At 41.2% G+C, this 15,027-nt stretch overlaps 1 protein-coding gene across 2 annotated transcripts in view; it reads right to left on the reverse strand.

Annotated features, from left to right (window-relative positions):
- Positions 1-9,213, reverse strand: part of LOC109960248 (cGMP-inhibited 3',5'-cyclic phosphodiesterase A-like) — a 46,271-nt gene extending 37,058 nt beyond the window's left edge. For both annotated transcript variants that reach the window (XM_020600203.1, XM_020600204.1), the window contains exon 1: positions 9,005-9,213. In XM_020600203.1, coding sequence (XP_020455859.1) covers positions 9,005-9,076 — 72 coding nt within the window. In that variant the 5' untranslated portion in view covers positions 9,077-9,213. The remainder of the gene's footprint in view (positions 1-9,004) is intronic.
- Between the last annotated feature and the right edge of the window lie 5,814 nt (positions 9,214-15,027).

The following is a 15,027-nucleotide window of genomic DNA, read 5'->3' on the forward strand; positions in this document are numbered from 1 at the left end:
AAATATACAGCAGTTAGTGGGGCAGTGATCTAACCCACAATGACACCTCAGCTCAGTCTGAGTAGAGGTCCTGCTTTACAAGGACGCAGCACATCTTGTGCAGTAACTCCTTCAAGGCCAGGCTCTGTGTATGTGTGTCCACATGTCTTTATGTAGTGCTTGCGATGTATATATAATTGACTATGAGGAATACACATCAAAGACAAGGAAAGATGTTTACCTTTACCTTTTTGCCATGATACTGTAGAAACATAGTATCAGCAATTAAGTTGCTGTATGGAAAACACAGTACCTCTTCATGCAATGCCTCATTTTATAACGAGGCTTTAGGGCTTTTAATGATTATCACATGACACTTGGCAAAAATGTGTTTGGAATAAACAATTTTATTAAGTAAAATTAACAAACATATATCTATTGTGTTCTCAGTCTTGTGATGTACCACCTTAGCGATCCTCATTCACTAATTTCTCCAGCTTTACAGTTAGTGATTCCTGTAGCATTTGAGTTCAATTTACTGAAATGCTGACCTAAATAATGTTGCTTAAACTTTCTAAATTAGGTGGAAGTGCTGCTGGGAAAAATTTCACATATGCATGAAGAGGAGCAGTGGTTTGGTGAAGTTGTCAAAAAATACTGGATAATAAAAGCCAAAGGCATAACTTTTAATTGGTTCTACATTTAAATGAGGATTCTTATGCCGTGTTTCTACTATCAGAACCTAACAAGCAGCACACCCCGTATTTCCCTTAACCATAACCAAGCATAGCCTCCGGGGTTGACATGGACCATCCTGCTTTGTTTTTCCACTGTATTCTCTCTCTGCCAGTCTCTGTTTAGAGGAGGGAGGGGCTGCTCCCCTCTCACACACTGTCAGCTTCATGTTTACACACAGTGCTTGTAATAATAATGCTTGAAGTGTTAAGATGCTGACTTTTACTATAACCAATCACTTGTGACTGCTCTATGTGTACGCACCCCCTCCCACCTCACAGTCCTGGTACTTGATTTTAGTACTACCTCCTGAGTGGAGCTGAAATTTAGCTCCCAGAATGCACCTCCAAAGCAGGCACACCATAGTTGAAACAAACAGAACCCATGACTAGTGTAACCATTCTTGAATAAATACAGTTTAAAAATCTTGCCTCTTATCCCCTGACTGATTCTAAGGTTCCCAAACTGCATTCTCCATGTCTGCAGAATAAAGAAATAATACAGGGAGTCCCTAATTACTATGTGTGAAATGAGACTTGCACTTTAGCTTTTTATTAAAGGCTCAATAGTGAATATTTATAACTGTCTTTTACATGGGTGAGAGTGTTTACTGCAGAGCAAGAGAAAACAGACAGACATATGGGCAGATCTAGATCCTGCTTGACGATGCTGCCCCCTTTCCCAGGCCAACCACCCTCCCCCGTCTCACCGAACATATTTTGGAGCTAAAACACACCATTAAATCAAGTAACAAGGCAATCCTTGTCCAACGCCACCAAACCTCCTCTGGACAGCCAGCAGGGAAACCACTCTGTGTGTGCGTGTGTGTTTGAGCACATGTATATAGTAGTGGCAAGGCCAGGTTAAAATTATTTGCTACTGCCCTTCAGCAACAAACAGTAGAGGCTACTCTCACACACACATTTTTATTTTTTTGCTCTTGCTCTCTTTCCCCAGCCCTCTCCTCTCTCTGTGGGAGCATATGGCAAAAAGCCATATTCACATTACATCAAGACAAACACATACATACACGCACAAAGAGCGCGAGCTGTATGCGATCAATGCAGACTTGCCTCAACAGTGTGTCTGTGAGTCCACGTGAGAGCTCGGAGTGATGGTGTGTTTAGAACAGCAGCAGAGAGGCCGAACAAAGAGACCAGATAGTTGTCCTTTTACCATCAACACTTCTGCTGTGCCTGGCAGCAAACCTCTTCTCACTCCCCCTCTTTTCCTCACCCTCCCTGGCAAATCTTTCAACACTTTCTCTATCCCCTCCTCTCACTCCCACCCTCCCTCCCTCTCAAGCAGTAGCTCCTACATTAGGTCCCCTCAAGCTAGTTTGTCCCTCCTCTCTCTCTCTGTCTCTCTCTCTCTCTCTCACACACACACACACACACACACACACACACACACACACTCACCCAGACTTGGCTATTTGACTGCTGCTTGGGGCTGGATGCAGCCTGTGCTAATGCCAGTGTGTTCTTTTATTTCAGTCACTTCTTCTTTAATCCATCTTTCCTTCTCTTACACAAAGACTGCCGCTCCATCTACTGCCCCCTGTTCTTCAGTGTTTCTTTCACAGCTACACATCTGGTGACACACACCTGGCTGTTACCTTTAAACACATGTTCTTCTTTCATTTCTGCACATTTCATTCCATTTTGTTGCACTTCTCCTTTGCTCACCACCACTTTAGAAGGCTTACTTTATTTAGCATTTTTCATTTCCTTCTAACAATTAACAATCAAACCTCCACAAGAGGACAGCCAGTATTTCACACAATTACGCACTGTTGCCTTGGGTCCCAGTTTGAATTTGCATTCATCTGTATTATTTACTGACATATTAATATCATACGTTTTATCTATAATCCACATGCTGTTTGCAGAAAAGCATAATTCTTTTACCTCTATAACCTACTCAGAGACAAACAAGTTGTCACTCCATAAAAATAGAGTGTATACCCTATACCTTCATGCTAAAGACAAAACAAAAACAAACAAACAAAAAACAACAACAAATTAAGTATTTATGTGGTTTCACAATGGGTGTTATGGCAGGGGCAGCACACTTCACACTATGTTCTGCTGTTATTTGCTTGTTAAGTGTGATGTAGCATTCCATTTTAAGCTCCAAACCCCCCCAGATCCAAATGGCAGAGCCTGTCACCCTGTAGACATTAACATATTTTTTTTTTATCCAGGCATCACTGAGAGTTAAAAAATTGACTAAATTCTTAAGATTTAAAATCAAAGTAGTCAGTGTTGCCATTTCTCCTGGTGGTATAATAACTAAACTTTATCACACATCGTAGTCAACTTATTCCAAGTTATATGTCCTACTCATTTTTAATAGTTCCCAGCTTTTACTATTACTTTCATCAGCATATGAGGTTTTGTTATTGTTGTTTTGTTTTTGTTGTAGAAATCAGCTCCAGAGCTTGCCTTAATGTGGAGAGTTGCTGTCGCTGCCTCCTGTGACCCAGACTCATTGAACAACACTGGCAGAAGGTGCAGAGATATTAGCTTCTAAAAGGTTTTGAGCAGGATTAACCAACCAGAGATTTTCAATTATTTCCTCTTGATCAGTACGTTTTGTTGCATTCTGATTTAAAGTAATGACATAACTACAAATACCTAAAGAGCTAGGCAGAGCATGGCAGAGTGTAACAGACTTTAGTAGCGCACAGTTGGACAGGGACAGGGAGAGGTGGGTGCAGCAGAGTGAACAGTTTTGGAACTTTATGCTATGCTACCTTAAGTTATATACTGTAGCTTTAAATCATTAAATTACCAAGTTAAATTTAATTGCAGTACAAAGTATGCTTGAAACTAGTTTGTGACCTACCACAGACCTGCAGCAAAAAATTGCTTAACTGCAGACTTTCCATGAAGTGGGAAAAGAAGCTTTTAAAAAAAATGTTATTGCTCCTAATCATGTTTTTGCTGAATTGTCCACTATTGGTGCTCTTTCTGGCAAAAGGGTTTTAAAAACCTCAGTATTTTCTATTTATTAGGCATAATGATATTCTTCATTATCTCAAACATATGAGAGGCTGTGTGTCTCGCTAGAAATGTCTGTACATCAGTAAGAGAATGTGGGTCTTCCCTCAAATAAATTTCAAGTATGTTTATGCCTTAAAATTTGTCTCCTTCCCTTCATTCCAACTCGTCTCTGACACAGATACAGTATATGATGAATATGTTATGCAACACAGTACAGCCTTATTCAAGGTCTGACCTCCATTTTTAAATTAGTAATACATTACTGTCACTGTTTAATAAAGAGGAAAAGGAAAATACATAGTGAAACATCAAAAAGCAAAACACTTATGAATGTTGGTGCTGTTTTTAGACAGTCTATTTATTATCTTGTATGGAGCAAGTGCTTTTCAATTGCGTGTGACCCAAAAACCACTAGCAGAGGCCTGTTCCCCTAAAATCCCCATCCCACTGAGACCCTGGCTGAGAGACAAACAAAATCTGTCAAAACACAAAGCCTCTATGTGGAGCTAGTCTAGAAACATCATAATGGATTAAAATCCATCGAAGAATTTTTGAATGTTAGGTCTCAATATTCCATCATGTTGATAGTAAAGAAACCTCTCGTTGCCTTAATAAAAGCTCATTTGTTCTATGTACTGTACAACGGTTAAAACAAAAAGTTCCACTGACCTTAAAAAGAAAATGAAAACGGAAATAAAACGGAGTCAAGACGATGCCATTCTCCAGCTTCCAGTTCAGCAGAATGCCTGTCTTGCCTCTGGCTTGGCAGGCTGCACCAGCCTACTTCATAAATACTGCACAACCGTCGCTTGATGAAAACCTGCACTTCTCTCAGGTACAACTGCACTCTGGAGAGCTTCATAATCTGCAATAACTGTACCTACAAATTGTGTGCTTGTGTCAGAGAGAGGCTTAGAGAGAGAGATAAAGAGAGGGAAAGATACAGAAAATCCAAGCAACTGATTTGACCATTTTGTTAAATGTCTGGAGCAAAAGGAAAAATGGTAGGTTCCAAAACAGAGAATGTGAAGGTACGTCACACCTTGTTGTATGTTGGGACGGGGGCGCCATTTTGGGAGATAGGTGCTGTACTTACCTGCATACATTCTTGTTTTCTTTGGCTAAAAAGTTGCTTAAATCATTTAGATCTCACTTTACTGACTGTGGTAATTCAGGATGAATAACCTTTGCTAACTGTAGCTAACTCATAGCGGACCGGGAGATCCCACTGATGAAAGCAACAGACGGAAAAATGATTTGGCACACTGATCTCAGATCTTGATTTTGGAGCTAACGCTAGTAGCTCTTATCAGATGACACAACCACTGCAGATGAATCAATTTCTGTCCTGTCTGTGCTCAGACTGAACACTCAAGTGGATGTTAGGGAGGGAGTAGGTGAAGCATCCGCTACTGTATGTAGCTGTATGGGCTAATCTTTATTTTTTTAAATGAACTTAAATACATGTAAAATTTTTTGAAAATCAAGATATCCCAAGAAAAAAACTTTTTGCAGAGCGAGGTGTGTTAAACTGCAGGTTTAACTCATTACAACAGTGTAGTACATTTCACACCACTTGCCAACTAAAAATAACAGCCGGTAAAACTAACTACCAAATCCATGAGCTAACAGAGATTTATCCCCCTCTACTAAGATCTGTGTGGCTTTTTAGCACTTTTTTATATTTATTTTGACTTGTATTGTTTTGGTACATGTTCACAGCTTTTATTAGCTGTTCACAACTGCAGCATGAAAATGTTTTTAGCACACAAACTCTGACAAATAACTGTATATTAATTGTGCCAAACAGCAAAGTTAATGACTGACTGGTGAAAAAAGTAGAATCTCTGGAGAGGAAAAACAGGATTAACATCAAACTTCCATTCAGCCAGTCACCATAAATTGGAATAATCCATTACTTTTTGGCTATCAACACATCACATCTTGTATTTTTGTATTGTATTTATATTGTAAAAAAATATATATATATAGTTACAAGTACACTTACAAAAATGAGCCTACAATGAATTAATAAGCCAGAAAATGGTACAGTTTTGGTCATTTCCATAACTATTCTAAAACCTAAACCACAGTCCTTTTACATCAATCACCATGTTTCTCTCACTGGTCAGCAAGGACAGATTACAGGAAGACAAGCTGTCCCCTGCATCTGGGCAAGAGTGAGTTTTGTTTCAGGTTTCAAAGCTCAATTTGTCATCGCTCCTGCTCGAGACATGACAGGCTAGAATGGGTAATGGAGCTGTGTTAATAGCACCGATAGCCCACTAACTCAGCGTTCCCTGGATACCAATTACCAAAAAACAACTGGGCATCAAGAGTCAGACAGCTGCTCCTGGATCAGCCTCAACTTCAAAATGAGAGAATGAGATCTGTGAGATGGGACAAAGTGTGTGATTCCAGATCAGGACACTGAAAAGTGTGTGTGCTTCTCTGTAACAGAGCTCTTGGTAGCTGACCATCACCCACACAAGATGAGTACAGGCAGGAGTTAATTTGTGCTTTTCCGGAACAATCCGGATCTGGTACCTCTCAAACTGTTAATGAAAAGGTTAGTACAAGCCAGTCTGATGCTGAGGTCCTGGATTTCAAAAGGACTGAAGCACAAATTAACATGAAAGAGGAGTTAAATAACTGAATTTATATAGTCTCTAGTGTGTTTTAAATGTGTTGCTGGAATACTCTGAATATAATGTGTAGTGGAGCACTAAGGCCCCAAATATGTCACACTTGCTATTGATTGAACAGATTAGAGGCTGTAGCCTCGCAGCCCCAATATATTTAGCATCAAATGAGCTTGACATTTATAACTCATACTTGCAAATGCAAGTCTTCTTATGTGATTTATTGGTCGCTATAAACACACAACAAATGCCTCTAAGCTGCTCCCTTAATGTGGAAACTAGGCACTGAAGAAATGTTTTTCATTCCCGGACCTCCTCTCCCAACACTGACATCCCGGATCTGTCACCAAGTGATATTCCAGGACGTCATAATTTACAAGTTAAGCACTGATTACAGGCTCAGGTAAACCACAACTCAATCAGAAACGTGGGGTTCTTCATAAAAGACTAAATCTGTGTGAATGGCTATACAATCAATAAGAGCAATTTGCCTGACACCTGGATTAGAAATACACTCTAAGAAATTAAATGTTGCAGTTACTTACTCATTTAATTCTAACAACATTATTTTAATGCATGACTACTTTATTTCCCATTTATTCAACTGATTTTTGTGGGACCGGTTGACACAACTATATTAAGTAACTGCAACATTTAATTTCTTAGAGTCTACCACTAAAGTGTGAGTAAAGAGGGCATAATTTTTTATTTTTTTTAATCAGGACATTTATCTTGCTAAAACAATTAAATATCTTACTACAAATGAATAAGACAAACATTAATATAAATGATAATACTGCAAAAATCTGCTTTAAAATGTGATTTTATAAATACCAACCATGTTTTTTTTCTTTTCCCCCATTGTCCTTGTGAACAAACAGGCTTGGTAACTGTAAACCCTAGTGATCAATGTTCTTTAAGGCGTGCAATGGGAAATTTAACCATGTTGAGTAAGGGACAGCAAATCCGCAGGAAATCATTTTAAATTATGTACTTGTTTTAAAACATTTCAGGAAATCTTCAATAAATACTGTATGTGTAAAAACCTAAAATGTCAATACTAGAAAACACCTAAAAGGTGTGAAGGCTAGTGTGCAGACACACAAAAGCTACCAGCCTCTAACAATGAGTGGAACCTATTATATCACTGAGTATTGAAATACTTTGTAAGGTGTATACACATCTGAGTGTCATGGTTTGGTTCCACTGCTTCCCGTCCGGCTTTTATTTTGACACTGTTTCCTGTTTTGTTTCACCTTAGTTCTGGTCTTTTTACGTTCTCCTTCGCTCAAAGAAAAAAGCTGCTGAGCCTTTTAATTACTGCTATTATTCCGCTTTCTTTTTCTCCCCATGTCATTAGCTGAGATATACATGGCACAGGTTCATTCACTCAGGAGTATCGATGTGAATCTCCACTGTACATGTATGTGTGTGGATCACCATCTCTGTCCCCCATGCGACACCAGCACTGCCAGTTGCCTAATTTATTGCACAACACACCCTGGTTTTTAACTGAGGGCAAATAATGCAAGAGAATAACCTTCAGAGTGATAATCCAGCTCATTACAGATCTGGAAATACTGTATGTGACACTTCAAAGTGAGTTTCAGGTGATGCCTATATTTGCAAAGTATGTAGGATAGTTGGTGAGGTGTTGAGGTCTCACTAAACAATGTAAGAATCACATAGTGGTGTAGAATGTATTTGTAAATGATTTCATTTAAATTAATGTTGCTTTTGTAGAATATAGAAATTATTTTATGGACTTCACATTTAAATCCCTATTTAAGAAATTATTTTCAGAACTTGAAATCACTGCTATTTTGGAAAGTGTGCTCAAGTTAACACACAGTGACAGTGATGTGCTTTTAGCTAGCTCACTGGACCAATATTCAGGTCAGAGCAGGTCCACTTCATTCATGGATTTTTGGCCATATCCAATTAATTATCATGCATCACCTGGTAAATATCTCCCTTATCACTACATCTTTCTCTTCAATGCTAAACCCCCAGGATATAGGCTACAACGTTTTAACTAACACATCAGGACAAGAACAGGAGGCCACTACTAACACCCCCTCTGTTGTCACGAGGTCCTTATTAGGACACAGGTGTCTCAAATGTATCTTCATAATGTTCACTAACGCTGGGAAGCAGCCAGAATAAACAGAAGCTTTCAAAAATATATAGATGTGACCTCGCACCTATGCATGTGCGCACACACAAACGCTCAGGGGCACACAGCACCTTGGCATGCTAAGTGCACCATCCATTTGCGACTCAGCAGCATAAACATTCCGCAGAGCACAGTTTCAGAGTGCAAGTAAACAACAGTGTGCAGGGTGGATATCGATGTAACAGTTTGAAACACCTTAGCAGGTTACTAGACTCATAATGGGTCTCAGACCGTGGATGTGGTCCTGGAGCAAACGGATCGTTAGTAGCCTAATAAGAAAGCTTAGTTTATTATGATCTGGTTTATCCCGGTTGGCCCGATGTCATAAAGGAAACGCGCGTAAAGCGGTCACACATACCACTAGAGAATGGATAACATACTTTAGCACAATGCAGATCTAAAGTAGCTGGAGGGTCATAATCAGAGCATTCAGTATCAGACGCCCAAAGTTGTACTTGTCTTACCTGGTCCCGCGGAATGCAAGGCAGCGAAGTCCTGCGGTGGGACTTGTTGTTGCTCTGACTATGAGCCATCATTTCCGAGGCCGCTATGGAGCTGGACCTCCGTCTCCTTTTGAAGACAGGGATGTCCTCCTCCTTCGCCCCGCTCACAGAGCCACAGCACCCCGTCCCGCTGGTCCCTGGGGCCGGCAGGAGCCGGTCAGCATACCCCCCCAGCAGCCCCAGCAGGTAGGCCAGGTAGGGTCTCCAGCTGGCCCGGACTCTGCTCAGAGAGACGAAGGAAACAGCCCTGATGACGCCAATGAAGACGAGGACGGACACTCCCTGGCCAAGCCGGATGACCAGCAGAGCCCCGCTGCACAGGCAGCCGAGGACTACCAGAGTTGGGGTGAGGGACAGCAACTCCTCCTCGGCGCCGCGCAAGAGGGACTGAGCCGCGGCTTCACCCAAGTGGCACACCACCAACAAAAAAAGCACCGTGCGGACGAGTACCCCGCAGCGAATCAGATACAGCCCGACCCAGAAGAAGGCACATACGAGTGTTAAAATGGGGCAGACGAAGTAACACGCAGTCAAAAGCAGCTCCACAGCGCAACCCGCCGCGAAATGAAGATGAGAGCCGGAGCCGCTGCTATTTCCGTTGTTGCTGCTGCTGCCTGCATCCCAGACGACCAATCTGAGCAGCAGAGCGAGAACAGCGGAGACTGAGCCAACGCAGACCGCAGACGACACTCCTCGGCAAGTCCATGTCACAACGAGTCTCAGCCACGGCTGGCCCCCTGCGTCCTGGCACAGCGGGGTGACACATGTCTCCACGTAGCGGTTGCGCTCCAACGTTGCCCGGGGATATTTTTCATGAGCGCTTCTTGATGAATCTCTGTCGCTGTCTGCCTCCAGGACCATCGCTATCAGTCAAGGGGAATGCTGCGCTGACCTTCCAGTAAAATAACAGACTTGGCCTCTGTGTGAATGTCCCGGTTTACATGGTCCACCTATGATAATATATGTTGTCCGTGCGCACCTGCCACCAAACTATCGGTCAGTGACGCTTTACCTTGAAACATAAGTTCAAGAAGTTTGCATGCAGTTTAAAACTGTTACTTTAAGGGATTTACAACTTTGCTTTTAGTTTCGTGGTTCACAACGTCACTGTATTTGGTCTACTGTTGAGTTGTTGTCAACCAGTGAGCCAACAAAGCAGTCCTGGCGTTTCACGCATCTGGGCCGCTTCCCCCACTTCTCTGCACAGTCTCTCTCTCTCTCTTCCTATGCCCTCCCGTAGACATTGTCCCTTTTTGTGCCGCTCCGGTGATTTTCTGCTCAGCCCCGTGTTTCTGTTCAGTTTGCAGGCTGCCCTGGATGTGACTCAGCTCGCTGTGGATGGATGCCATGTTTAGACTACAGTTTTCCGACTTGTTCTGGTAGATGAATCAGCCCATTAGAAAAAATAACTGCAGCGATCCTGTAGTACATTTTAGATATATACTATGCTGTATAAATAAGAAAGGAGACGAAAATGGGATAACTCACATCCAGAGGTCACTTTACTAAACCTGTATGATGAATTTATCATTTGCCTAGTGTTTTCTCTGCTAAAGGAAGCTGCTCATTTCACTTTCCTTTCCTCTGGTGACATGTACTGCACAAGTCATTGTCATAGATGTGTTTTGTATGTTCTTTAAAAAAAAACAAAATAAAAAAACAGGTGTTCCACAAAATGAAATGCACAATCCTACAGGCAACAAAGCTCTACTCATAATCATCTTGCTACCTGTGATTTTTTTTACAGGATTAAAATCCTGAATCACATCATCCTCTGCCTCCTGTGTGGCTGACTGTAGGCCTTCAAGTTAAGAGCCTTCACCCATCTGACCTACATTTAAAAGAATGTGCTGCAATCACAAAAGCTATTTAATGTATGTCTCTTTTCTGTGTATGTGTGTGTAGTATTAGCTCAGCTAAATCATATGAATTGGTTGTCTGGAAAGAAAAATGCAGTGTTTATGTCTCAGTTGGTGAAAAATAAGTCAAAAACATCTGTTAAAACATCTGTCTAATGCATAGGGTGCAGTATAAATTCAGTAGAAACATACGAGGTCTCATCTTTCCCCCATTAGCAGTATGAGTTATGACACAGGATTAGGGTTTTATTACAGTGTTGCACAACACTGGTCAGTGCAATCAGTCAAGTGCAATCAGGGCATAAATCTCATGTTCTAGTCATCCCAACACATGCACAGCGGACAGTATGAATTGTTCATTCTTATTTAAGCTGTCTAAAAACCAGGTTTAGATGTCAGAGGGGTTGAAAAAGGACAATTCATTGCACAACAACATGCTTTCTTAATTCTGTTACACTGGTTGACAGCTTTCCAAAGTGACAAACAGCCTTCAGGTTTCTGACATTCAGTAAAATGCTGACAACTATACTGGTATTTTATCCTCGCTGATTTTTATGAATTAAAAAAAAACACAGGTGCACTAAAGGAGAGAACTCAGGGTTCAGTCGGGGCTGGCTCAAGCACTGTCTTTTCCGTCCATCAGCCCACCGTAAATCACATTTTGGCAAAGGTTGGTGTGATAATAACAGACTTTGTCCTTTGCCCTCCGAGATGCTCAGACAGACTCTTCCAGCTGTAGTGAAGAAGTGTTATCTATCACTGTGAACAGCTTGAAGACAAACTGGACTGTGTTTGTGATTGTTGGCTTTCATCAGGCTCTGGGTTTGTGCTGTGTACACATGCTTACACTTTGCTCTGACCTGTCAGAGTAGATGACAAGACTTTTTCACCAAAGCTTGTGCAATGTATGCTCTATATTACAGGACACATTGTATGTTTGTACAGTATTAAGGAGAATTTTCACTCAAAGGCTTGGAGAAACAGAAAGTGAATGAGTCCAGTGGGTTTTATTTTGACCAGTGTGTTGCTGTATTGTCAAATATTCATTTACACATACTTATGAATAAATTCCCTCACCTCACCAGTATCAAGTTAAAAAAAACTGTGAAAGCTGCACAAGTCATTAACAGTAGGGGGCGACTTTTGTTCAGTGGGTAGAGCAATCGTCTCCCAACTGGAGAGTCGGAGGTTCGAATCTCGGTGCCTGCAATCCACATGTCAGATGTCCTTGGGCAAAACACTGAACCCCCAAGTTGCCCCCAATGTTTGGAGCCATCGGTGTTGGTGCCGCAGATGGCTGCTTTGGTTCTGTACTGGAAACAAATTCCTTGTGTGTAACATGCTTGGCCTAATAAAGGTGATTATCCTTACTATTAGTATTTTACTAATAAATCCCTGTGTTCCCTACAGAAAACTATGGATCTGAATCAACTGTCACATGACCCTCTGTTGTTTTTGACCCCTCAGTGTCACAACTCTTCTATTTTAAGTGAACTGACACCACCTACCTTTTTTTTTTTGCTAAACTCCAGGATGTGTTAGTATTAGTACAGTTGGTTGTGGTTGCAGGTGCAACAAAGCAAACGCCTGACCACACCCAACCAGATGTGCAGACTTGAAATGTTCAAATATAGAAGGTGGTGAAAATTTGCCTCGCAGTGTGATTGTACTTAGTTTATAGCCACATCTGAAAGAGACACCATGACAGCCTCAGGGATTACAGTTAAAGTGCTCGCCACAGCCAGTTTACATACTACTGTATTATAATACAACAATAACAAGAAAAAGCAATGCATTTTCCTCATTTGGAAATTTGCAACAGCACCAAAACCCAGTTCAGTTATGGTCCAAAATATCAATTTAACCTTATTAACCTTGACATAACCAGCTAAACTACACACACACAAACTAACTCCAATGTGAAGGTGCATATAAAGTACACCAGGTGAAGTTATGAGCACAAATAGTGGTTTGAATCTGCCACAATATTTAAAATGCTGTAAGTCTCCAAAATTTAGGGATGACTTATAATGTTTTCTTTTCTATTTTGTTATGGTTGACTAATGAGCTTCATCGTGGTTAACTTGCATTTCCGGACTCTGAAGATTTGGCACACAGAAAGAAAGAGACAGATGCAGTGCATTTTAAGGACTTAAAAATACTTCCAAACTTTCAGGCCACAGGGTCATGGGGCACTTCTAATCTAGAGTGGACCTGGATAGCTCTATTCTTATTCTTTGTCTTCTACACTGGGATTTATATTTAAATCATTGTTTCTGAAGAATACAAACAAAAAAAGAGGATAAGCCCAAAACACGTCATTTCAGGGACTCGTCTAACTGCTGCTAATGAACTGGGAATTTCCAACTGTCTATCACACTTATGTCATTTCAGGGACTCATTTAACTGCTGCTAATGAACCGGGAATTTCCAACTGTCTATCACACTTACACCCACACAAATACAGTACAAAGCATCGTCACACATTGCACTGACACATTATTTTGTGGCTGTGAGATTGTAAACCAAAACTGAGCCTGTCACTACCTTTGGTTTATTGCCAGCCTCATCCTATTGTAAATGCTCTGAATAAACTTCTGCTTTTTAGACATTACACTGCGTATTCCTGTTATCATAACCTTTTTGGATAATGGCATATAAAACTATTCATCATGTTCTGACACATTAGGCCGGAGAGACGTTACTGGATTGTTGTTTGGCTGCCAGAGACAAGCGGCTGCCTGTGCCAGCTCAAGGAGAACACCAGCTATGCTGCTGTCCTTTGTGTGTATATGCATATATAGGTGTGTGCATCTGACTGCATGTGTTTGAGTGTGTGTACAAATGTGAGGAGGGAGGAGCAGCTGTGTCTCTGGGGGCTGTGCAGCAGTGAGATGACAGTTCTCTAACAGCTTCCCTCTACCTCGCCATGTTCTGCTAAACACCAGAAATGTTATTTAAAGGTGTTGATCTGACCCTTTCCTGCTCCAGGATGGAAACTTTGTTTGTGTGCCTGTGGTACTCGACAGCTCTGGGTACAGTGGCACATGCCAACAGTAAATAAGGGGAGCCTGTACTCTAAGGACACACGACTCACTGCCCCTAAACAATGCACACAGAATTAGTGATTGCCTGCAGTTGTTACACAAAAAGCTAAGGTTCATCATACGAGAGGGTCGGAAAAAAAAACACCTCTCACACAAAATGCTTGTGAAACCTTGGAGGGTAAAAACACTGCAGTTGTAATGATTTTCACTGTTTGTTATTGTACATGGAGAGGAAGCAATAAAGATGCACAAAGTGGAAGAAAAACATAAACATCTGTGTGAAATATATAGAGGTGGTAGAAGTACACTAATTCAATACTCAAGTAAAAGGGCAAGTACTTGCCCAAAAGTCTCCACTATAAGAAGAGCTGCAACTTTAAACTCTTTACTCGAGTTGCAGTACTAAGTACATGTTCTAAAATGTACTTAAAGTACAAAAGTTCAACTACTCCACAAAGAAAACTATGTATTTTAAATGCTACTGAATTTGATGCTGTTGTGGTAGCACCTGTCATCACTGAGCAACTAACAGCATGAAGGAAGTTAGTCTTAGGAGCCAGAAGTCTGTTGATCACAAATATATTTTTCTTGCAATTTAACAAATGGGCATAGCATGTCAGATGAGCTGTGTTAGAGTGATAGTTTTACAGTCAGTTACAGTGACGATATGATGCTATTAAGACTGGGATGGCCAAGCAAGTTGAAATTCTTTTTGTTTACCTTTTCTCAAAACTTAAATAGTGTAGAGATCTGTCTGAAAATTACACCCTGCATACTTTAAAGCAGAGACACTGGATTCTCACAAAATCCTCAGTGTCTTGCTCATGGACACTTCGACATGTGAACTGGAGAAGCTTGGGACGACCCACTCTACCTCCTGAGGTAGCTCAAATACTCTCGTCTCAAATCGCAGCAGGCGAAGTTAGTCAGAAATCAGAAGCAAAACAGGCCAAGCTGGACCCAGTTATAAAGCCCACAACTGTTAAAACAGCCCATAACCCAGTCATGGGGCAGGAGTCCTCTTTCGTGTGTCAGGTTTGCTCGGCCGCTCTGGCCTCCCTCACCTTTCCTACTGTCT

This window comes from Monopterus albus, unplaced genomic scaffold, assembly GCF_001952655.1.
Source record: "Monopterus albus unplaced genomic scaffold, M_albus_1.0 scaffold45.1, whole genome shotgun sequence".
Classification (NCBI taxonomy): Eukaryota; Metazoa; Chordata; class Actinopteri; order Synbranchiformes; family Synbranchidae; genus Monopterus; species Monopterus albus.